The sequence below is a fragment of the Cherax quadricarinatus genome, chromosome 66 (genome assembly GCF_038502225.1).
Source record: "Cherax quadricarinatus isolate ZL_2023a chromosome 66, ASM3850222v1, whole genome shotgun sequence".
NCBI classification, from domain to species: domain Eukaryota; kingdom Metazoa; phylum Arthropoda; class Malacostraca; order Decapoda; family Parastacidae; genus Cherax; species Cherax quadricarinatus.
This window is the reverse complement of record NC_091357.1, coordinates 23,323,983-23,350,022: the sequence shown is the minus strand read 5'-3', so window position 1 is coordinate 23,350,022 and position 26,040 is coordinate 23,323,983. Positions and strand designations below refer to the sequence as shown.

The 26,040-nt window shown below is 41.7% G+C and overlaps 1 protein-coding gene across 4 annotated transcripts in view; it reads right to left on the bottom strand.

Moving 5' to 3' along the window:
- LOC128704165 (mucin-2) overlaps positions 1–24,997 on the bottom strand; it is a 67,538-nt gene extending 42,541 nt beyond the window's left edge. For all 4 annotated transcript variants that reach the window (XM_070099268.1, XM_070099269.1, XM_070099271.1 and 1 more), the window contains exon 1: positions 24,787–24,997. In XM_070099268.1, coding sequence (XP_069955369.1) covers positions 24,787–24,838 — 52 coding nt within the window. In that variant the 5' untranslated portion in view covers positions 24,839–24,997. The remainder of the gene's footprint in view (positions 1–24,786) is intronic.
- Between the last annotated feature and the right edge of the window lie 1,043 nt (positions 24,998–26,040).

Below are 26,040 nucleotides of genomic sequence, written 5' to 3'. Positions count from 1 at the left end.
TTATTATTATAATCAAGGGGAAGCGCTAAACCCGTAGAATTATACAGCGCCTGAGGGGGGATGTGGAAGGTATTCAGGTTTAATTCAGGGAACTGGAGAACAGATCCAATTCCCTACATCAAGAGCCCCTCACCAGCATCAAGGAACCTTCCTTGAGGGAAAGAAAGACTAAAGGAACTAAACCTTACAACATTAGAAAAAGAGAACAAAGGGAGACAATTATAACGTACAAGATATCCAGACAACTTTATAGGGGGGAGACAAACTGGTTGAAAGGAAGGCAGAAGGGATGGGAGGTGTTGGGGAGGCTGCAGCACTTACAAAATTATCTTAGCCTCCCAATAAAAAAAAAATAATAATAACGCTGATTCAAAATAAGTTTCTTAGTCATCTTTCCAACCAGACAGCCACGCCTGAGCCCCTCACCCCTATAGAACAGAAATTCTGGCGCCGTCCCTGAAGTAGAGGGTACCAAAGAGGGACATAGATGGAAGCTGAAGTTACGGTCTGAGTGTTAAGAAAGTGGAATGAACTGGATGATGAAGTGGTGAAAGCAGGGTCTTTACACAGTCGTAATATAATGTATAACTAAGCGCATGCTACCAGGAATAGTGTGGCTGTTCATGGGTAATTGACAGGCTGGGCGAGGAGCCAAGACTCAGCACCAGCAACCACAGCCAGGTAGGTAATTGCACACCAAACAATTATCCCGTGCTAATGAAAACTTCTCAAGGCACGAAAGTACGACCAAAATATTAAAAAGGGAGCACAACGTCACCCTAGCGGACAGATCAACAACCTTATATGACGGGCACCAACCTCCCTGCCATGCTATAATGACCACTTTTTATTTTTGGTTAATATTAAGTTTAATTCCTAATTTTGGAGAATGAAGACAACGACCAGGATTCAATCATCATTGTTTAGCGTTAAATACTTATTATATCTGTTTACGGTTACTAGAATCATCACACCCGCTGCCCAATCTCAAACAGGACTCCTAAACTGGAAAAGAAATGTTAAATGAATTAAAACTAATAAGAGATAAAATTAAAGATAAATGCATTTTTATTATAAGTAAAAGTTTGTAAGATTTACATTTTATCTTACATGTTCACCAAATAAAAAAACTAACAATCCTGCTGTGTTGCGCGCCGTGTCTAACAAACTTTATTCAATGATCGTCACAACCACTGGCATGCCCTCTCGACCAGTGAACTGGCTGGCAATTCAGAGTATTGCAGTCTTGGGGCCCTGCTACTGTATTTATTGTTCAGTTCAACCAAGCATCAGATGAGAGCCTGGTTCCCCAGCCAAAGTGACGTCACAACAGTCAACCTGGCTGGAAGGCAGACTTTCGCCAACTCTGCTTGAGACCACTTGTTGCCTTGAGTGGTTCTTGGTTGTCTCATCATTATACTGCACAGAAGCCTCGCCCAAAGTAATGACTTCTAGAAATTTTTTTCTCACTCAAGATTTCCTTATTTTAGTATATTTTTGAGTTATGAGTGGAGGGAGAGGGAAGGATTAGAGACTAGGGTGTATTTGGGATCAACGGCCGAGACAATCATCATTGTCGTTTTGGTTGATGTAGCCACCAACGTACCACCCTGCGCGCGGTTGCCAACCTTCATTGTATGACAATTCTACCACATTTCATTTCACCGGCGTGTAATTAAAATTTAGTTTTTTTTTTTTTTGCAGTATGCGGAAACTGGCGAAGAAATAATGAATAGTGTCTAGTGGATGTAAAATATCTGGTGCATAATTGGATGAGAGAATAAGGGCAGTAAGCCCATGTGGTTCACTACCTACATACAGTACAATTTGCAAATTCCGGAGATTTTGCTCGCAAAATAACACATTCTGTTTTCACAGTATTTTTTCTTTTATCGTTGCGTGAAGCCATTTTCTCCACTAAGGTTAAACTTGAATAATTCATACCTGGAGAGCCATCACCAAGACAATAGAAAGTTACATATATTTTAAGCTGCATTATAGGAAACTTTCTGCACCTCTGCCTCCCTTATTGCAACATACTCAAACTTTATTTTTTAAACCATTTTCCAATGTCTTAAATGTTCATAAAACGTACAAAAAAAAATAGTTACGGAAACTATACATTTTGTTAAAGCAGAAGTCACACACTTAGAGCATATACACCACGCTGTGTGTACTAACCACAAAGTTTGGTGTATAGTCGGAAAGTAACTTAATACTCTCCTTACATCGACCTAAGATAATTGTCTAACCTATTTAAAAATAGGTTAGACAAATGCATGAGTGGGTGTGAGTTGGACTTGACTGGCTTAGGCCAGTATGTGACTTGGACCTGTCTAGCAGGGGCCAGTAGGCTTGCTGCAGTGCTGCTGCTTTATGTTCTTATGTAGATCAGGAAAACGGGCGGCCTACATAGGAGACAAAGTGAGAGTATAGGAGTGGGAGGATAAATGAGAATAACAAGCGGGGTCTCCTAAGTGTCAATACTAGCACCACTACTATTCCTAATAGTAAATTTCCAAGCCCTTTCGTGATTTCTCACATTATCATTATTTTTATTATTCTTTGATAATGTGAGAAATCACGAATGCACTTATAATTTCACTACTCTTATACTGCGATTATTTTGCATTTGAGAGAGAATGAAATCTTGTCTGCCACTGATTCACTACACTATAAATACAATAAAATATTAATGTTGCAAAAGAAGCGTTTAATACGAAGAACTAGGAGGAAAATAAGAAAATTAAGGTAGTGCACTATTATTATTATTATTTATTATAATCAAGGGGAAGCGCTAAACCCGGAGGATTATACATCGCCTGGGGGGGGGATGTGGAAGGCATTCAGGCTTAATTCGGGGAACTGGAGCACAGATCCAATTCCCTAAATCATGAGCCCCTCACCAACATCAAGGAACCTTCCTTGAGGGGAGGTAGTGCACTAGACAAATAACCCGCCCATAAGAGAATGAAATATATGACGACGTCTGGGTCAGACTTGGACGGACCAGGTTACAACCTACGTCATTAAGCAATACACATACACCCTAATATCAAGAATTATAGACTGTTTATATCTAGAAAATAATGGAATTTCTAGACTGTATGACCTTTGGGGGTATAAAGTTTACTTATGATTATAATAATAGAGAGAGAGAGTTTGGATGAAGCCTCTGAGAGCTCCTTTATTTTAAAACGTCAATGATCAAAGCTTTGCTCTAAGTCAATCATTTAGTTACCCGTTTTTCCCTATATTGTATTTATTTTCTTTGTTAGAAAAATTAGATTGTTAATCTAGGTTTGATTAGGTAGCATATACCTATACAAATTTATATTAACGACAAATAAGCAAATTACAACAGACACGCCATGATATGTTTGGTAACAAGGAAGGCCAGAAAAAATAGAAACCTGGAATGGTTAACGTTTATCATTCTTGGTGCGAGAATATGCTGAAAGACCAGGATTATCGTATATCGCTGAACTACTGTACCAGCCTAGCAGGTGCTGTGCCTGCCTAACAGGTGCTGTACCAGCCTAGCAGGTGCTGTACCTGCCTAGCAGGTGCTGTACCAGCCTAGCAGGTGCTGTACCTGCCTAGCAGGTGCTGTACCAGCCTAGCAGGTGCTGTACCAGCCTAGCAGGTGCTGTACCAGCCTAGCAGGTGCTGTACCAGCCTAGCAGGTGCTGTACCTGCCTAGCAGGTGCTGTACCTGCCTAGCAGGTGCTGTACCTGCCTAGCAGGTGCTGTACCTGCCTAGCAGGTGCTGTACCTGCCTAGCAGGTGCTGTACCAGCCTAGCAGGTGCTGTACCAGCCTAGCAGGTGCTGTACCAGCCTAGCAGGTGCTGTACCTGCCTAGCAGGTGCTGTACCTGCCTAGCAGGTGCTGTACCTGCCTAGCAGGTGCTGTACCAGCCTAGCAGGTGCTGTACCAGCCTAGCAGGTGCTGTACCAGCCTAGCAGGTGCTGTACCTGCCTAGCAGGTGCTGTACCAGCCTAGCAGGTGCTGTACCAGCCTAGCAGGTGCTGTACCTGCCTAGCAGGTGCTGTACCAGCCTAGCAGGTGCTGTACCAGCCTAGCAGGTGCTGTACCTGCCTAGCAGGTGCTGTACCTGCCTAGCAGGTGCTGTACCTGCCTAGCAGGTGCTGTACCTGCCTAGCAGGTGCTGTACCAGCCTAGCAGGTGCTGTACCAGCCTAGCAGGTGCTGTACCAGCCTAGCAGGTGCTGTACCTGCCTAGCAGGTGCTGTACCTGCCTAGCAGGTGCTGTACCAGCCTAGCAGGTGCTGTACCAGCCTAGCAGGTGCTGTACCAGCCTAGCAGGTGCTGTACCTGCCTAGCAGGTGCTGTACCAGCCTAGCAGGTGCTGTACCTGCCTAGCAGGTGCTGTACCAGCCTAGCAGGTGCTGTACCAGCCTAGCAGGTGCTGTACCAGCCTAGCAGGTGCTGTACCAGCCTAGCAGGTGCTGTACCAGCCTAGCAGGTGCTGTACCAGCCTAGCAGGTGCTGTACCAGCCTAGCAGGTGCTGTACCTGCCTAGCAGGTGCTGTACCAGCCTAGCAGGTGCTGTACCTGCCTAGCAGGTGCTGTACCAGCCTAGCAGGTGCTGTACCAGCCTAGCAGGTGCTGTACCAGCCTAGCAGGTGCTGTACCAGCCTAGCAGGTGCTGTACCAGCCTAGCAGGTGCTGTACCAGCCTAGCAGGTGCTGTACCAGCCTAGCAGGTGCTGTACCAGCCTAGCAGGTGCTGTACCAGCCTAGCAGGTGCTGTACCTGCCTAGCAGGTGCTGTACCAGCCTAGCAGGTGCTGTACCAGCCTAGCAGGTGCTGTACCAGCCTAGCAGGTGCTGTACCTGCCTAGCAGGTGCTGTACCAGCCTAGCAGGTGCTGTACCAGCCTAGCAGGTGCTGTACCAGCCTAGCAGGTGCTGTACCAGCCTAGCAGGTGCTGTACCAGCCTAGCAGGTGCTGTACCAGCCTAGCAGGTGCTGTACCAGCCTAGCAGGTGCTGTACCTGCCTAGCAGGTGCTGTACCAGCCTAGCAGGTGCTGTACCAGCCTAGCAGGTGCTGTACCAGCCTAGCAGGTGCTGTACCTGCCTAGCAGGTGCTGTACCAGCCTAGCAGGTGCTGTACCAGCCTAGCAGGTGCTGTACCAGCCTAGCAGGTGCTGTACCTGCCTAGCAGGTGCTGTACCAGCCTAGCAGGTGCTGTACCAGCCTAGCAGGTGCTGTACCAGCCTAGCAGGTGCTGTACCAGCCTAGCAGGTGCTGTACTGTAGTTCAATACTTTTACGCACTATCGTTAGGCTTAGAGTTTATCAACTGAACGAGGGTTATTATTATAGTCTTTCACCTGTACAGTAACAACAAGCATACTTTAATCTCTAAAATAGCGATTAAAGTAAACTCTCAGAGTATAATATACACTAGATGAAGAGATGAAGCCAAAATAGAAAAGCATCCTCACTACTCATCCTTCACTCTGACGAGACTTGGCAGGAAAAAATGGTTCATGGTTAATCATGTATGGAAGGCGAATTAAAATTTAACAGGAACTGAGCAATCTTGAAGCTTGTCTTCCAACTACTGTTATACTTCTACTACTATACTATCTTAAATGCCACTGCATTTAACCTATTTTCTCATGCCTTGATTCTAGACTGTGGCTTTCCACCCAACCATAGTGGCAACAGCTGATATGTTAAAATAAAACCTGGGAGGTATCATGCAGCGGCCAAGCACTACTCACCGGTAAATTCCCAAGAACAAAGGGACTACTAGCCCATGCTAGGCAGGTACTATTAACACAACCATTCCCACGGTTTTTGGAGCTGCTCACATTATTTGTACCTGACTCATTTTGAAACCTGGACATATATTTTTTGTTAACTCATTTTTAAAAAATTCTCAAAGTATTTGCACCTAACTCGTATTTAAAGATGCCCATTGGCTTAGTATCTGCCTAACCTGTTTTTATAGTCACTTTGAGTATTTGTTATGTCAGGGTAACAAACCCCACAACCCATCTTCATATTATATTGTTCTTCTTGCTCATTACCTAGCGTCAGTTTATGAACTCTTAAAATGCACTAACTGTTTTCTAAAGTACGTAAATGCTTTAATTCCTAAACTGTTTACGCAAGACTAAAATAACACCTACTTGTTCTGGACAAGTAGATAAGGGATATAAGGCAAAAAGACAGATGGACGGGAGGTGGGAGAGAGGGACAAGAGATAGAAGGGAGGGACAGAAGATTGGAGGGAGGGACAGGAGCTGGGAGGGAGGGTCACAGGACCTGGGATAGAGGGAGGGAGGGACAGGAGTTATAAAGAACAAATAGCAGGGAAAGACAGGAGCTTGGAGGGAGACAGGAGGTGGGAAGGAGAAACAGGAGCTGGGAGGGAGGGACAGGAGTTAGTGAAGGAGTTGGAAGGAGGAAAACAGAGACGGAGACGCCGAAACATTCACAGACAAAAATATTTTCAAAACAAACACAAGAAGTGCGTGGTGTTGCCAGGTGACCTCAATTCCCATCACCGTGGCCGCTAACGCAACCCGCCCAATATGACTTCCTTCAAGACATACAACTTTTCCTCGCTTAAACTCAAACGAACATTGCCATGAAAATACATTAGGCTTCATTTTCTTTAATATTTCAAGCTTAAGAAAATTTGTCAAGCTGAAGTTCATAGAGGGACTTTTTTTTTTTTTTTAAGAAAATAAGAAGCCAAGGTCGAAGAAACAAATCGAGACGCAGGTGGAGAAAACAGGATCTGAGAGGGCGGGAAGAACGTGATGGACGCGCGCTAACATGCTTTTGTTTCTATGCTAGCATGATTTTGCTTCTATGTTGGCATGATTTATTCTGTTAACATGCTTTTAACTCTGCTAGTATGCTTGTTTCTATTCTAGCATGATTTTCTCTGCTAGCATGTTTTTGATTCTCTGCTAACATGTTTTTGATTCTCTGCTAGCATGTTTTTGATTCTCTGCTAGCATGTTTTTGATTCTCTGCTAACATGTTTTTGATTCTCTGCTAACATGTTTTTGATTCTCTGCTAACATGTTTTTGATTCTCTGCTAACATGTTTTTGATTCTCTGCTAACATGTTTTTGATTCTCTGCTAACATGTTTTTGATTCTCTGCTAACATGTTTTTGATTCTCTGCTAGCATGTTTTTGATTCTCTGCTAACATGTTTTTGATTCTCTGCTAGCATGTTTTTGATTCTCTGCTAGCATGTTTTTGATTCTCTGCTAGCATATTTTTGATTCTCTGCTAACATGTTTTTGATTCTCTGCTAACATGTTTTTGATTCTCTGCTAACATGTTTTTGATTCTCTGCTAGCATGTTTTTGATTCTCTGCTAACATGTTTTTGATTCTCTGCTAGCATATTTTTGATTCTCTGCTAACATGTTTTTCTCTTCTATAATGCTTTTATTTGTCAGTATGTTTTTTTTCCCGCCAACATGCTTTTTTATCCTGCTAACATTTTTTTTCCCTGCAAACATCGTTTTGTTTCTCTGCTAACAGTTTTTTTTCCTTGCGAACATTTTGTTTTTCTGCCAACATACTTTTCCCCCGCCAACAGTTTTTCCTCCTCGTCGGGAGATCTGGTTATGCCTGATATAAACATGAGAGGCATCGATACCATGCCTAACCCTTCTAGGGTAGGGTAGGTGCCTGAGCCCGAGCGTTTAGCTCATAAGCCTGTCATTCCCATTTGCCCCCTTGGGGAGGGGATGGCAGACCAGAGAGGCCTAGCTTGTGGCTAGGCCTGGGGACAGTTGGTCCCAAAGATGAGGTACTTGTGCCTCCTCCCATGGGAGACTTAGGTCTCAGACACTCCCTAAAGAGGGAGCCAAGGCCGGGCCACCACTTGGAAAAGGCCCGGGCCGGGAGAATACCGGCTAATATTTAATAATAATAATAACATGAGAGGCAGGCGGATGAGATGGCTTACACCAATATACATCATTGCCAGAACACTCAAGCACCAGTACTACACATTACCAGTACACTCAAGCACCAGTACTACACATTACCAGCCTGGTCTCAGACCGGGCCGCGGGGGCGTTGACCCCCGGAACTCTCTCCAGGTAAACTCCAGGTAAACTCGAGCATCAGTACTACACATTACCAGTACACTCAAGCATCAGTACTACACATTACCAGTACACTCAAGCATCAGTACTACACATTACCAGTACACTCAGGCATCAGTACTACACACTACCAGCACACTCAGGCATCAGTACTACACATTACCAGTACACTCAAGCATCATACTACACACTACCAGTACACTCAGGCATCAGTACTACACACTACCAGCACACTCAGGCATCAGTACTACACACTACCAGTACACTCAGGCATCAGTACTACACACTACCAGTACACTCAAGCATCAGTACTACACACTACCAGTACACTCAAGCATCAGTACTACACACTACCAGTACACTCGAGCATCAGTACTACACATTACCAGTACACTCAAGCATCATACTACACATTACCAGTACACTCGGGCATCAGTACTACACACTACCAGTACACTCAAGCACCAGTACTACACACTACCAGTACACTCAGGCATCAGTACTACACACTACCAGTACACTCAAGCATCAGTACTACACACTACCAGTACACTCAAGCATTAGTACTACACATTACCAGTACACTCAAGCACCAGTACTACACACTACCAGTACACTCAGGCATCAGTACTACACACTACCAGTACGCTCAGGCATCAGTACTACACACTACCAGTACACTCAAGCACCAGTGCACATTGCCAGTACACTTAAGCACCAGTACACCAGTAGCGTCCTCAGCTCATACACTGAGGGTCCGGGAATCAATCCTGGCACGAGTGAAACGTTGAGCACGTTTCCATACACCTGCCGTCCCTATTCACCTAGCAGGTAGGTAGGTATCTGGGTGTTAGACGACTGGTGTGGGTGGCATCTTGGGAAATAATATTAACCAGAATTGCCCAGAATACTCTGCATAACCAGGGACTTTCTATATATGTCAATGATGCCAAATTATTATTATTATTATTATTATTATTATTATTATTATTATTATATGCATGGCTGATAATAAATTTTGAGATAATTTCCATAATCACAAGGTATTAGGCCCGTCACTTGTATAAAAATGGTGACGTCACGGCGTCATGCTGCTGGCTTCCCTGGCGGATGTGTGAAGCTAATCTCACTTTTACTTTCACAGGACAGGACATGGCTTCTCTCTTACATCTTCCCGGTGAAAGTAGGATTTTCCTAATGCATCTTTTACCATTCTAAAGTATACCGGACACAGGAAATACTTTCCAATAACTTTGGATTAGTAGTTAATATTATAGCAGATGACTAGCACAGAGGATGCAAGAAAAAAATGTGGAGACAGAGACTTGTCACTTAGACACCGTGATGGTGATCATAAATAAACCTGCAGTACTAATAATGGTAATACCACATATTTAAATTACTACCCATGACCACTTGATGAAGGGAATGATGCCAAACATATCAAGGATGAGGGATTACATCAACGTTTTTTATACTACAATTGTGCAAAACACGTAGTGCTTGCTAAACTGATTTTAGGTCGTCAGGATACAGCCGTCCGTCAAATAATCATTTTGCGCACCTCGTCTACACTACAACTGACCTCCACGCTACTATACATTCTCTGTTTTTGTTTTTCATTAAAATGATAAAACCCCTAACGGGCGAATAGTTTCCATAATTAGGTTACCTAACACTGCATATATGTTTAGATTCGATTAGATAAGATGTGTATACCCCTTCGAAGAATTTACGAGTTGACTTAGCATAAAACGAAGCCACCTGTCCAGTCAACGGAGGTGGTTTGTGAAACTGAGATTAGCATCAGTTCCAAGATAAATAATGTTCAAATTCTTGCACGGCATCGTACCAACAAGTGCTACTCTACTGTACAAAAAGGTGGTGGAGGCGGCATATAATGTGTGAGCGGGAATAAGAGACGCCCTACTTTCCATACAGATGGTGGTTGGAGAGAGTAATGTCTCGTGGCAGGTGGTGTAAGGGTGTCTCCCCTGAGGACGCTCAGTCTCCGATATAGGGGTTAGGTGGCTCACAGAGCAGCGGGGGTTGTCAGCGTATGCAGAAACAATGATGAGAGGCACAGGTAGGTGACTGGCGAGAGTAGTGGCTGTAAAAATTTACAGAAATAAGCATAACAATACCCAACTGTATGGAGGAACGTCTGGGAAAAGAATAACTATCTTATCATTTGTGAGTTGCGGGCAGCTAGTTATCGATGTCAAATGCCTTTATGCTAACAAATTTATTTATTAACATTTATTGGTGGCGAATCGCTAAACACCCATGGGTCATACAACGCCTAAGGAATGAAAGCAATCAGGTTTGATCCAAGGAAGGAGGGTAGCTCCAATTCCCTGGATTAGCCCTACACTAACATCCAGGCGCGCCCCTTGAAGGATGTAACAACTTAAAAAAACAACAACAACAGTTAACCATTGTTGATGTTATTTAAGTACCTAAGACCGAACAAATAAACTCTTGACCTCAAATATGGCCGACTTCCGGTCTGATGACGTCACTTGAAAACGCTAAACAATCAATAAATCTACAAATAAAAGGAAGGCTGTAAAACGTAGCATTGGAGCCGTGGTCCATCACAAACCTACACATTTAAAGTTTACACGTATAGTTACAAAGAACAACTATCCGGAGATACTATCCTTCTACACGAGTGTGAAACGGAAACCTATTAAACGTTCTGCACTCTGGCAGAAGTACCCAGCACAATTTGTGGTTGTATGGGTCGAGTTTCGGCTCCTGTCCCCCTCCTCTCCACTGGCCGCTACCAGGTTTCCTCTGCTGCTTGCGTGAGCCTTACCATACCTATTCTTAAAACTATATATGGATCCTGCATTTCCGAACATCCCTGTGACTTGTCTGTTTTAAATTCCAGCCTGCGCTTTCGTATGTCTGAGACCTTTCTCGAATCGACTCATCACCCCGTCAACTAATGTCAGTAATTTGTACGTCGTAATCCTGTCACCCGGTCCTATTTTTTTAAAGTCATGAGATATAGTTTCTTTAGCGTCTCATACTTCATGCCCCTTAGCTCTGGGACTAGACTCATCGCAAACCTTGGCACTTTTTCCACTTGAGCTTGACTTGCTATATGGGATGCGTTGCTCTTTCTCTAATAAACATATAATTGGTAAAATTTACAAACGTCTACTTACAGTACACGTTTATTTGTACTTTTTTTCGGTAATAGAACATATTCCTGTATATTTATTTCTGTAGATGACATAGAGACTGGGTCGCAGGGGCGATGCTCCCCGGAGCCATTAACAGATATATGGGAGACACAAAGCACTTCCACAGTTCCAAGTAATAACTACCTGCATAGTCACAGTGTAAATCAAAGAGGACTACCTGCAGTGAAACAGTGCTACTATAATGACTCAATTACCAGCTGCCTCACTGTTGACAGTTCTGTCAACAGTGACGCAGTGCAACCAATAGTGAAACAGTCTACCAAACGTTAAGCAAAATGCTAACAGTGAAGCAAACAGTACTGCCAACAGTAAGGCAGTGTTGTGAACAGTGAAGCAGGCAAGACTGCCAACAGTGAAACAGTGCTGTCAACTGTAAAGCAGACAACGCTGCCATCAGTAAAGTACATAGGACTACCAACAGTGAAGCAGATAGGGTTACCAACAATGAAACAGATAAGGCTGCCTACAATGAAGCCATCCTACCAACAGTGAAACAGTGCTGTCAACATTAAGAGAGAGGACCCCAATGGAAATAAGTTAGACAGTCCTCGATGACGCACTGACTTTCTTGGGTTATCCTGGGTGGCTAACCCTCCGGGGTTAAAAATCCGAACGAAATCTTATCTTATCTTATCTTAACACAATCGTGAACTCTGTACAATGCATGATTCCTGGCGGTGAACTCCGTGTGAAGAGTGTAGGCAAGCGGATATCGGTAGGCATCAGTAATTTTGTGAAATTAACCTTACAGGGCATGTTGAATTACCTTTAGATGTGCTAAATTACTTAAATAGAAAGGGTTAAATCACTTTTCTAAAATGTATTAGATTTAGAACTTGTGTCAACCTTAGAATCCTGCTGGTAATTTTTTTTTAAGCGGATATGGTAAATTAAAAATAAAGGTCAATCATATTAAGGTGGTGCTTTAAATTAACCACAGAGCATGTTAAATGAATTAGTTTTTAGTAGGCTATTATTTAGGTCTCAAACATAATTTTTAAATTTTATAATAACCATAAAAAGTGTTATATTAACTAATGTGTTAAAATACCCATAAAGGGAGAAGTAACTTTAAAGTACAAGTTAAAATAAACATAACTGGTGTATATGTGTTAAATTAGGCAAATGTACTAAAATCGTATATGAAATTAACCATATATGATATTAAAATAACCTTAAGGTGTGTTTGCCCGAGATGACGTGGAAAATTAACCATAAGTGGTGCGTTAAATTAACCTGATAGCCTAGCAGCGGCCACAAGTTGTTACACATTACGGAAGGAATATAGTTCATAAGCTCCCTCCCTCTCTTTTCTCCCCTTTACTCCATGTTTCTCTGAGAAATACTCGGCATGCTCAAAAGCGAACCAATTCTGTCTGCTAAACACAACTTCCACGTAATTTAATTCCTAGCCTTTATGAAATCAAATGAGCCTTCTAGGTTAATGGAGTTTGAGGGGTGACACAGAAGGGTAGGGTTGGAGTGGACGTAATATTGTGGGAAGGGACGGTGGTTGGTGGTAGTCGACCCCAACAAGACGGAAACCGTTATACGCTCCGGCCTCAACCCGCTCCTTATATATATATATTTTTTTTGGAGTGTGTTCTGCTTACCTCGTGTTGTTGCAGGTGGACGCTCATTACAACATTGTTGCAGATGTTGACTGATCTTTTCAATGTGAATCTTTTATATATATATATATATATATATATATATATATATATATATATATATATATATATATATATATATATATATATATATATATATATATATATATATATATATATATATAATATATATATTCAAAACAACCACTCTGAAAGAATAGAGAAATTCCAAGCGCTTTCGTGACTACTCACATTATCAAGGAACTATATATAGTTCCTTGATAATGTGAGTAGTCACGAAAGCACTTGGAATTTCTCTATTCTTTCAGAGTGGTTGTTTTGCATATTCTGAAATCACCTGTTTACTGTGATCTTATTGCATATATATATATATATATATATATATATATATATATATATATATATATATATATATATATATATATAAATATATATATATTAGTAGGCTGTACTTTCATGGACAAATTTTCTTAAGAATTTAGTACGAATACTGATTTTTTTCTGGTTTAGTATAAAGGTAAACAGGTAGACAGTGACGTGAGCTTATAAGTGGAAATATAGACACTGGTAGTAGGGAAACGTTTGATTACAACTTTTCGTCCAATTCTGGTCTTTATCTGCCTCAGATGAATCATCTTAGTTACAGGTTTTCCTGTTTCCAGTGTCTATTTCTAGTATAGAGGTAACGTGGAAGGTCGAGACGTGGCAGGAAACACTAGTCATGTAATGGTACGATAAATTGCGTACGACAGACGCCATGCGAATGTGAGAACAAACAACATATATAGAGTGGGTCCTCAGTAACGGTATAAACTGGTAGCGGGGAACAGCAACTATTGGATATCTCGGACACTAGGCTAAGGCGGACCAGCATATATGTGTCAGGTTGAGTGGGGTCGCCCTGGCATCTTTGATACATCAACAACTACCTCCCACTGTACGCATTTTAGTGCAGATATATCAATCATATTCTTTTTCTGAAAGTTATCCTTAGTTAAATTATTACTTAGCACCGTTAAATGTATGATGCATCACCACTTACGTCTTCCTCTTAGGCACCTCAATGGTAATCTATAATAACCATATATTTAACACAAATATTGTAAAGTCCTACAATGTATAAAATATATGGTTATTATAGGAATATAATAGATTATATGCATGATGCACTCCGGCGAGTTTGCTAGTCTCATCTCATGAATATATGACAAGTTTTACAAACATTCAGTATATACTCAATTAAAGTGAAATGCCGACAAGTGGTAAATATACACTTAATGCGGTGAAGACTTTATTGGCCAATTTTTTACCTACGAGTGGGCTTTATTAAGTATACATGTATCATGTGCTTGATAAAACCTACTATTACTGTACCCATAAATGCTTCACTGCAATGTTTCTATCAACATTCAGTACACTTATCTTGACTTTTAAGTGTTTAAATTCCTATTCCTGTATTATTATTATAAACATGAGGAAGCGCTTAATCTCTCTTAAAAAAAATGAACCCATACGGGTCATATAGCGCCTGGGAAGTACGAGGTACAGTAATCAAGTTGGTTCCTGGGGAAGCGTCGTTCCAAATCCTTGAATATTTATTTCTATAATGCTTCCTTTCCAGTTTAGAAAGCTTGGTCTGAAACTGGGTCTCTTGGGAACAATGATCCCTCGAACTATTAAGGACAGAAAACTGCAGATGTTGCTTCTTTGTTGTGCTTAAGATGCTACGACTGTCAAGGTCATTAGCATATTGCATGTTAAGCTATCACATGGGCTTTCACACTGTTAGCTTTCAATATAGGCCAACAAGTTCGACACAGTTAACATTAAATACCATGAATAATAACTGCTACAGCTACCGAGAAAACCATTATCTGTGGCAAGTCTTCAAACTTCAGCCTAATAACACTCTTTTTATACACCCATTTAAGTATCTGTATCTGTTGTTTTAGTATACAATGTTCGTCGGAGTAAGAGGGTTAGTATGACACATGACTTAATTGCCTTAATGGTGTCAATACTGAATATCAAGTGAGAGTAATTATACATACATCAGGCGTCCTAGGAAGTGTCCCTTACTAGGTTACTAGGTTAATAACCTTAGGCTCACTTGCATAGATTTCGGTTTTTGTTGGTTTTAACTAAGCCTGAAGTAAATATTTATGCAGTGTTAGCACATGTTACTCTTGTGACGTGTTAATATTTTGCTGTAATAGGGTTTTTTCAGGTTTATGTTGTTTTTCTATAGTGAACAAATTTTGATAATTGAGTGCAGGGGTTAATATTTTGTCTCTGGAAAACAGAGAGAGAGGAAGAACAATATTTGTGTATGCTTGGCACGTTTAACGTGCTCTAGGTCAATGCTTAATGTATAACGTACTTTAGGTCAATGCTTAATTTATCTTATGTGTTGCAGAGACCAGGTTCTGGGCTTGCAGGCGAGTCTTAGGGAGTTGGCCTTAAGTTCAGACTGGTTTGAAGACACCTGGAACAGTTTTTGCTCCAGCAACATTCTTAGTCAATATTTTGTGTTGCAAATAGGTTTTTATCGACTGTGTGCACTCAATTGTGATTGCTGAGATTACAACCGATGGTACCCGAGTTCAATTCCCAGGTGGTCGAGGTTTATGGGCAAGTTTCATTACACGTGCTATGTTCACCTAGCAGTAAAGAGATAGATAAAGAAGTGTTAGTCGACTGTTGTGGGTAGAAAACTGAGGCGGAAGTGTACCTCTGATAATGTCAAGTCTTTGAAATAAGTTGAGGTATCACAACAGTTGTTAGCCTGTAAATTATAGTGTAAATAAAATAGGTCTCGTATTGGTAGTCTTCCACATACCAGGCCCAATACCAATTTGCAACGAATTTACTGAAAAGATAAGCAAGTGGTTTACAGTTTCAAATTCTATATTTGCCTGATGTCATCAGAACATTATAAACAAATATACACAAACAGAAACGCTGAGCATGTTTCCTACACCTGTTTCCCTTGTTCACTTAACAATAAGTAGATACTCGAGTGTAGGCCTACCGTTGTGCGTCGCACCCTGGGGAAGAGGATTAAAGGACCTCAATGGAAATTAGTAACACTAATAAATTTCTTAAGTCATTCTGGTTTAATAAGCATCCGGGTTAATAATAATGCTAACAAGATCTTCCTCTTCATCTTCAACAAGCGTCACACGAGTAATCAGCCAATCCCAGAACAGTAGAACAGAAGCCAATAAGAGAGCAGCATAGACATAACCAATCAACACACAGCTCAGCAAGCGTCATAATCCCCATTAGCCACTCAGAAACCCGGAGACGAGCAACAGCCGAGGTTGAAGCACTGTTGGAGGGTCAGAGGTGAACCTATCTAAGACCACAAACTGTTTATAGTGTGCAGGGTAGGTGCCTCCAGAGGTAGGTAGATAATGACAAAAACCGACAAGTGGAAATAAAGACACTGGGCGAAACGTTGAAATAAAAGAATTCTCTACAACCAGTGTCTATTTCCACCTCAGAAGTTTATATATCTCAACGTAATTATCTCGAGGTGCATAAAATTCAGCGTATATACCTTGAGAAGTTGTAATGACACGATTGCAAACAAACCATACCACGGGCGGGATTTGAACCCGCGGTCAGAGTATCAAAACTCCAGACCGTCGCGTTAGCCACTGGACCAGCTAGCCACAATAAGATTCGTCCATTTGTGGTCACAGTGGTGCCTATGCTAACCTTCCTATGGTGTAGAAATATACCTAGTTGGACGAATCTTATTGTGGCTAGCTGGTCCAGTGGCTAAGGCGACGGTCTGGAGTTTTGAGACTCTCTGACCGCGGGTTCAAATCCCGCCCGTGGTATGGCTTGTTTGCAATCGTGTCATTACGATTTCGTGAGTTATGTTGACGGCAGTAAGGGGACTTGAGCTAGAGTTCGTCACGGCCACGCTAGCTGGAGATTCGTCTGTAAAACTTGCATTTGTGGTCACAGTGGTGCCTATGCTAACCTTCCTATGGTGTAGAAATATACCTAGTTGGACGAATCTTATTGTGGCTAGCTGGTCCAGTGGCTAACGCGACGGTCTGGAGTTTTGAGACTCTCTGACCGCGGGTTCAAATCCCGCCCGTGGTATGGTTTGAGAAGTTCATTGTAGCGTATTCCTAGACAGGCGTGCATATTTCAGTATACATTATGTTTATTTTTTTCACTGCATGTGTTTTCTTATAATTTCTGCGCTTGCAAACATTTTTATAATTATATCGTAGAGCAAATCACTTATCAACTAGAGACAAAATCGGAACAAGCAGTCATGCTTGTGGCACCGAGGAACAAGCAGTCATGCTTGTGGCACCGAGGAACAAGCAGTCATGCTTGTGGCACCTAGGAACAAGCAGTCATGCTTTTGGCACCGAGGAACAGGCAGTCATGCTTGTGGCACCGAGGAACAAGCAGTCATGATTGTGGCACAGAGGAACAAGCAGTCATGCTTGTGGCACCGAGGAACAAGCAGTCATGCTTGTGGCACCGAGGAACAAGCAGTCATGCTTGTGGCACCGAGGAACAAGCAGTCATGCTTGTGGCACCGAGGAACAAGCAGTCATGCTTGTGGCACCGAGGAACAAGCAGTCATGCTTGTGGCACAGAGGAACAAGCAGTCATGCTTGTGGCACAGAGGAACAAGCAGTCATGCTTGTGGCACAGAGGAACAAGCAGTCATGCTTGTGGCACCGAGGAACAAGCAGTCATGCTTGTGGCACCGAGGAACAAGCAGTCATGCTTGTGGCACCGAGGAACAAGCAGTCATGCTTGTGGCACCGAGGAACAATCAGTCATGCTTGTGGCACCGAGGAACAAGCAGTCATGCTTGTGGCACTATGGAACAAGCAGTCATGAATAAGACACGTGCAACATCCGGATATCTTTACTTGCAGACGCTTCGCCATCTAGTGGTTTTATCAATACAATACATGGACAGCATGAAGGTAGAAATATATACAGCAGTCAGTAGTTGTGTTAATCAATCCTTCAGGTTAGGAGCAGGTGATAAGTACCATAGTCTTGAAGAATCTGTAGCACAGGCAGGAAGATTGGTCTTTATATACTGGAGTAAGACGTGTAGCAGACGAAGGCATTTTAATCCCTAAAAGAGGGAATACAGTAACATTCACACTGAGATGTATGCATCTCGGTGTATAAATAGCTTAACTCTGGGTATATAACAATCTTTTTATGATTAGTTTGAGGACACACAACTATTATAAGCATATACGAAGAGCATATGTATATCTAACCTAGCATAACTCGATAGTTAATGTGCCATATTTCTACTAAGATCCCTGTCAAGCTCAATAACCGGCGATCTATACAAGAGTCAGGAGGCCAGGGAGGTGAGTAATCTCTCAAATGCTCACTTGGAAACTAAAACAATAGACAAGGAATGGCAGAATGATAAAAGTGAATATTATTGGAGTACCATATTAAGAAGCCATCTCGAATATTAACAAGTCGGGATTAACAGTATGTGAAGTAATCAAGAACAACAAACTGTGTAGACACTTTGATGAACCATAAAGTAACGTGAGGAAGCAAGGAAGATCACAATAATATCTTAGTGAGCCAAAATAAAGAATAAAATAAGCGAATACGATAAATGAAGTACAATACGTTAGTGGCAGTGCGGCACGACAATTTTAACGTGAAAAAGGACAGTGATCTCTGCAGTGCTGCCTGACGCATATTACCACCTCAGTAGTAAATTAAAAAAAAAAAAAAAAAAAAAGAAGAATGAAAGGAGTTGACAACATAAGTGAAGCACAACTGAAAAAGTTACCCTTCAGAATTTTGCTGCACGTAAAACTATTATATAATTATACAAAAGAATTTGAGTCGTTTATTTTTTAAAAATGTGGAAAAAATGGCTAATGAATTATAACACAAAATCCAACTGCTACAATTGAGAATTTTAATATTTTTTTTTTGTTCTGGAATTTGTGATGCTTTTATTAATATTAATTTAAAAACCAAAGCTATACCCGTACGGTAATAATATCCTTCAAAAATAAAATATATTACAGTGCGAAAGGTTTTTGATTGATTCAAGAAAGGAAAGTTCTGAACACATGAGTATACAGCCTCTTTCAATTGTCATTAATAAGGTCTCTGCCAGACATGTTTAGCTGTCATAACAGACTAGTTTCTCTCTGATATGGGACCAGCCTATTTGCAGCCTCTGAACTTCCTCCAAACATTCTTTTAATGTCAGTGATTGTCGCACTTGTACCTTCTCATGAAGCACAGTACAGTCATATTTTAAAAGTAGCTCTCTGCTTCATCTTATTTTTAAGTATTTTTTTTAACTTTAGAATCTTCTTCTCCCCGTCGCTAATTAAAAAATCGTCTGTTAGCTTTTTGTCATATCCATTTATACTTACACTGGTATCATGTAGTCTCTTGTTATCCTTTCTTTTCTCGTTACTACAATGGGCTGTTTCATATGGGTTTCATAAGTATGTCAAAGTTAATGTAATAGGTTAGCTGCTTTTAAAACGCCAGATTAAGTCTGTGTTGAAGGTGGGACTTTCTGCAAGGAAATGTGGAATCTTTTGCGAGGGAAGGAGGAAGGGGAGAGTTAGATCGATCATGTCAGGGCGTTGCAGATGTGGAAAGTGAACTCTACATGCTCTCTGATATATAGCACTCTCATTATAACATGGTGATGAGAGAGCTCGACTTGGCAGCCTTGGCAGAGGCGTTTGGCGTCTTTCCATGTGGTATCCGTTATTCGTGGGAAAGTTGTGTTTAGGTTTCGTAAGCAGTATTCTGGTTCATTAAAATCCTCTTCTTCCGTGGATATTCTGAACTTTTCATTTAGTATTACACACACGTATCCCTTAATTTAGTAATTTTATTTCAAAACTTAAGATTTTGTACAATATAGATTTTGTACAATATTTATATATTAATTAGAGTACTAACTTGGGCTCTTAACTTTCTCTTTTTTGGTATTGTTGAAAAAATTGTTTTATTTCTCTCATGTCTGTATTTTAGTTTGTTTTATCTGAATATCTAATAGGTCTAAAGGCTAAGACTTTTCTAAATTAATTTCATGCCTTTTCACGACTTTCTATAATTTCCATAGTTTCTTGCCATATCCTGGTCTATATATTTCTAGTTCACATCATATACTATATATACCTAACCTTTAAGAGGGTGCCTTGATATTAGCAAAACCTTCAAAGAATTGGAGCTAACTTCTCCTTCGTTTAGAGAAAAGGCGTATGACAGGGTGGATAGGGGGGCAATGTGGCAGATGTTGCAAGTGTATGGTGTAGGAGGTAGGTTACTGAAAGCAGTGAAGAGTTTTTACGAGGATAGTGAGGCTCAAGTTAGAGTATGTAGGAAAGAGGGAAATTTTTTCCCAGTAAAAGTAGGCCTTAGACAAGGATGTGTGATGTCACCGTGGTTGTTTAATATATTTATAGATGGGGTTGTAAGAGAAGTAAATGCGAGGGTTTTGGCAAGAGGCGTGGAGTTAAAAGATAAAGAATCACACACAAAGTGGGAGTTGTCACAGCTGCTCTTTGCTGATGACACTGTGCTCTTGGGAGATTCTGAAGAGAAGTGCAGAGATTGGTGGATGAATTTGGTAGGGTGTGCAAAAGAAGAAAATTAAAGGTGAATACAGGAAAGAGTAAGGTTATGAGGATAACAAAAAGATTAGGTGATGAAAGATTGAATATCAGATTGGAGGGAGAGAGTATGGAGGAGGTGAACGTATTCAGATATTTGGGAGTGGACGTGTCAGCGGATGGGTCTATGAAAGATGAGGTGAATCATAGAATTGATGAGGGAAAAAGAGTGAGTGGTGCACTTAGGAGTCTGTGGAAACAAAGAACTTTGTCCTTGGAGGCAAAGAGGGGAATGTATGAGAGTATAGTTTTACCAACGCTCTTATATGGGTGTGAAGCGTGGGTGATGAATGTTGCAGCGAGGAGAAGGCTGGAGGCAGTGGAGATGTCATGTCTGAGGGCAATGTGTGGTGTGAATATAATGCAGAGAATTCGTAGTTTGGAAGTTAGGAGGAGGTGCGGGATTACCAAAACTGTTGTCCAGAGGGCTGAGGAAGGGTTGTTGAGGTGGTTCGGACATGTAGAGAGAATGGAGCGAAACAGAATGACTTCAAGAGTGTATCAGTCTGTAGTGGAAGGAAGGCGGGGTAGGGGTCGGCCTAGGAAAGGTTGGAGGGAGGGGGTAAAGGAGGTTTTGTGTGCGAGGGGCTTGGACTTCCAGCAGGCATGCGTGAGCGTGTTTGATAGGAGTGAATGGAGACAAATGGTTTTTAATACTTGACGTGCTGTTGGAGTGTGAGCAAATAACTTTTATGAAGGGATTCAGGGAAACCGGCAGGCCGGACTTGAGTCCTGGAGATGGGAAGTACAGTGCCTGCACTCTGAAGGAGGGGTGTTAATGTTGCAGTTTAAAAACTGTAGTGTAAAGCACCCTTCTGGCAAGACAGTGATGGAGTGAATGATGGTGAAAGTTTTTCTTTTTCGGGCCACCCTGCCTTGGTGGGAATCGGCCGGTGTGATAATAATAAAAATATTCTCCTTCGTTTAGATAAAGCTGAACAGTTTAATAAACCTAATACATATTAGAATTTGCAGAACTATATCTCATTATTTTTCTGGAAAAAATATTTACAGATGGCAGTAGTGATGATATGATGGTTATTAGTTTACTGTGTGGAGCGTCAAGTCAGGGAGAGGCGTCAGTGTAGTTACATAAAAGCTTCATAATGAACCATGGATCACAAGAGTAACACCCGCATCGGGAGAAATTTTTTCATATATCCTGACAAAATGCACATGATTTATCTGTTCTGCTTCTAATCATTCTTGTCAAGAATTCATCTCCTACTTTTATTTATTAGGGTTAATATAAAAATCTGTAAGAAACAAGTTATTTTCAACACTGTTCTGCATATAATTATTCACGGAGAGAGATTTCAACGCCGACACAGATGTGATCTGATACTTTTAAATGGCTCATTTCGATTTTTCAGTTGATAGACGTGATTTATGTGCTATATTTTAGAGCGCACGTAAGAAGTTAACCTCTATATTTCTTAGCTCATCCCCTTCTTCACTATCTTGTAACTGTAAAAGCTGTCTGGTGTTTCATGGGTTGATTTGGATATCAAGTGTCTGTGTTCTTTCATGGTCCATCCTGTTACTCTATCTTATCTGTCTGGTCTTTCTGGAAGTACTTTATATTTTGCAATCCTGTCTTGTCTCCTCCATGAATCAGAACTCAGCCTCCTCCATGAATCAGAACTCAGCCTCCTCCATGAATCAGAACCCAGTCTCCTCCATGAATCAGAACTCAGCCTCCTCCATGAATCAGAACTCAGCCTCCTCCATGAATCAGAACCCAGTCTCCTCCATGAATCAGAACCCAGTCTCCTCCATGAATCAGAACTCAGTCTCCTCCATGAATCAGAACTCAGTCTCCTCCATGAATCAGAACTCAGCCTCCCCCATGAATCAGAACCCAGTCTCCTCCATGAATCAGAACTCAGCCTCCTCCATGAATCAGAACCCAGTCTCCTCCATGAATCAGAACTCAGCCTCCTCCATGAATCAGAACTCAGCCTCCTCCATGAATCAGAACCCAGTCTCCTCCATGAATCAGAACTCAGCCTCCTCCATGAATCAGAACCAAGTCTCCTCCATGAATCAGAACTCAGCCTCCTCCATGAATCAGAACCCAGTCTCCTCCATGAATCAGAACTCAGCCTCCTCCATGAATCAGAACTCAGCCTCCTCCATGAATCAGAACCCAGTCTCCTCTATGAATCAGAACTCAGCCTCCTCCATGAATCAGAACCCAGTCTCCTCCATGAATCAGAACTCAGCCTCCTCCATGAATCAGAACTCAGCCTCCTCCATGAATCAGAACCCAGTCTCCTCCATGAATCAGAACTCGGTCTACTCCATGAATCAGAACTCAGCCTCCTCCATGAATCAGAACTCAGCCTCCTCCATGAATCAGAACTCAGCCTCCTCCATGAATCAGAACCCAGTCTCCTCCATGAATCAGAACTCGGCCTCCTCCATGAATCAGAACTCGGTCTCCTCCATGAATCAGAACTCGGTCTCCTCCATGAATCAGAACTCAGTCTCCTCCATGAATCAGAACTCGGTCTCCTCCATGAATCAGAACTCAGTCTCCTCCATGAATCAGAACTCAGTCTCCTCTATGAATCAGAACTCAGTCTCCTCCATGAAGCAGAACTCAGTCTCCTCTATGAATCAGAACTCAGTCTCCTCCATGAATCAGAACTCAGTCTCCTCCATGAATCAGAACTCAGTCTCCTCTATGAATCAGAACTCAGTCTCCTCCATGAATCAGAACTCAGTCTCCTCCATGAATCAGAACTCAGTCTCCTCCATGAATCAGAACTCAGTCTCCTTCATGAATCAGAACTAACTCAGTCTCCCCATAGCTCCTACCCCTCCACTCAGGTGCCAGTCTAGTGGAAAATCTCTTTCTAAACTTTCTCTTCATGTGCCTGGCTTGGTGAGGGATGCACCAGTGGTGCTGCATACTCGAAGACTGACCGAGATCCCCTTCTGATAAGCTATCCTTACTTGGGTTATCTAAACAGAAGTAGAGGTAACTAGGCTCTAGTTAGTCCTCAGCAGGCTTGATGCAGATTAATTTTATATTAACCAGGAAGCGATAAAGCCGTAGGGGTCAAATGTGCCCTGGAAATGAGGTACTCAGATTTGATCCTGGGGGTTAGTTCGGTTCCTTGGATCAAGAGCCTCTCACCAGCATCAAGCTACCTCAGTGAATGGTGACTGACTAACGTCTTCAGGATGATCTTACATAAGTGGAATATATGATTCTAAAAGATTTATTGTTCAAGTTTCTGAAGGTCGTTTAATGTGTGTTAGCCATGAGAAGGCCGCTGATGTATTTCTAAGGTTCATGGGACAGGTTTGATGTGGAATAATGGCTGAAAGATAAGGAATGCTACGAAAACTTATAGGAGAGAACCCATTATATTTCACCCATTGGAGGAAGTCACTTGAGATGAACAATTACACTTGTTGGACAGCCAATTACATTGTGTTGAATTATCTCAAGTTTCGACACTCTTATGTACAATTACATTTAATGACATTAATCTCCTCTCTCAGATGTTCAATATCAGCTTTGAGACAACTTGGCTTCCCTGATGCTAGTGAAGGGCTCTTGATGTGATGAACTGAAGCTACCTTCTTCCTCGGATTACACACGATTACCGCCCAATCCCCGGTGCTGTGTGACCCATATGGGTTTAGCGCATATATATTGAACATACACGAAGTTTCCCTGTTCTAAGATACGAAAATTTTCCAATATAAGTCAGGTCCTGAAGCGACGGTGAAATACTACTGAACTTATCTTAACGTTGGGTGAACAATTACCGTTCTTATGAACACTTGCAGAACAATTTTCAAGCTTCTGCAAAAGTGAATAAGCTGGACAAAGACTGAACAATTCTAAGCAATTTCTCCATTGTACGCGAAATGTATTTGTGAAAAAAATACTCCCAATTTGTGAACAATTAGTTTGAAATTGGTTTGTGAACAAATACTGTTCGTGAACAATTCTAGTTCATGAATATTTATTTGTAGTTCGTGAACAATTGCTGTTATGAACATTTACTCCCAGTGAACAAATATCCCCCAAGTCGTGAAGTTACTCCCAGCCTGTGAACAATTACTCAGTTCATGAACAATTACTGTTAGCTGGTGAAGAATTAAGAGGTTAGTACTAAGAGGATATATAGTTACCTTGGGCAGGTGTTATGCCAGCCAGCAGCAGTAACAGCCACACTGTCCACATTGTACCACACCCAGGCTGGCGCCTCACACTAACTCACGTTGTTCCTTCTGCCACATGACATGTTATACTCCCACTGCAGAAGAATATATGGTATATTGAGACATGGTTTAGGTTCCAGGGAGAGAAATAACGTGTAGCACCTTTATCAACGTCTGGAGGGTGACTGAGGCAACTTTCTCTCAGTCAACTTCAGCTTCTTCACCTCAGTTGCCACACTCACCCAACAATAATTATCTTTTATTATTTTTTAACAATTCCTTCGTTTATAAGACAGTTGACCACTACAAAGAGAACTCATCAATGTTCTGTGTAACGTTATAGATTTTCTTCGTAATAGTTTAATACAAGGATCCCACTGGATATAAGTCGCTGTGATTTATTTTGGGTTATCCTGAAGAGTAATTTACACTGTGTATGATAATTGTACTTAGTATACTTTTCCCTAAGTAAACTTATATCTTTATTTACTACAAGTACATGTACAGGGTATACAGGCCATAGTTGACATCAATGATATAATGCTATATAGAAAGCCGCTTGTTATCAGATTATTATTATAATCAAGGGGGAAGCGCTAAACCCGGAGGATTATACAGCGCCGGGGGGGGGATGTGGAAGGCATTCAGGCTTAATTCGGGGAACTGGAGCACAGATCCAATTCCCTAAATCAAGAGCCCCTCACCAACATCGAGGAACCTTCCTTGAGGGGTTTGTTATCAGAGCATTTCGGGTAAATTAGGTCAGTTTTGTCCCAGGATGCGACCCACACCAGTCCACTAACACCCAGGATGCGACCCACACCAGTCCACTAACACCCAGGATGCGACCCACACCAGTCCACTAACACCCAGGATGCGACCCACACCAGTCCACTAAGACCCAGGATGCGACCCACACCAGTCCACTAAGACCCAGGATGCGACCCACACCAGTCCACTAACACCCAGGTACCCATTTTACTGATGGGTGAGCATAGACAACCCGTGTAAGGAAACACGTTTAATGTTTCCACCCCTTCGCTGGGTATCGAACCCGGACCTCACCGTGTGAAGCGACAGCTTCTGCCACCAGGCCACGGGACTCGTAATGTTGCCTAGTAATGTGTTTCTCTGCTCAAATTTCACTTTCTTAGTCTCTCCTTGTTTCCTCTATTATAAAAGCCTCTATCTGGCTATATATAACACAAAACGAAGTAAATAATA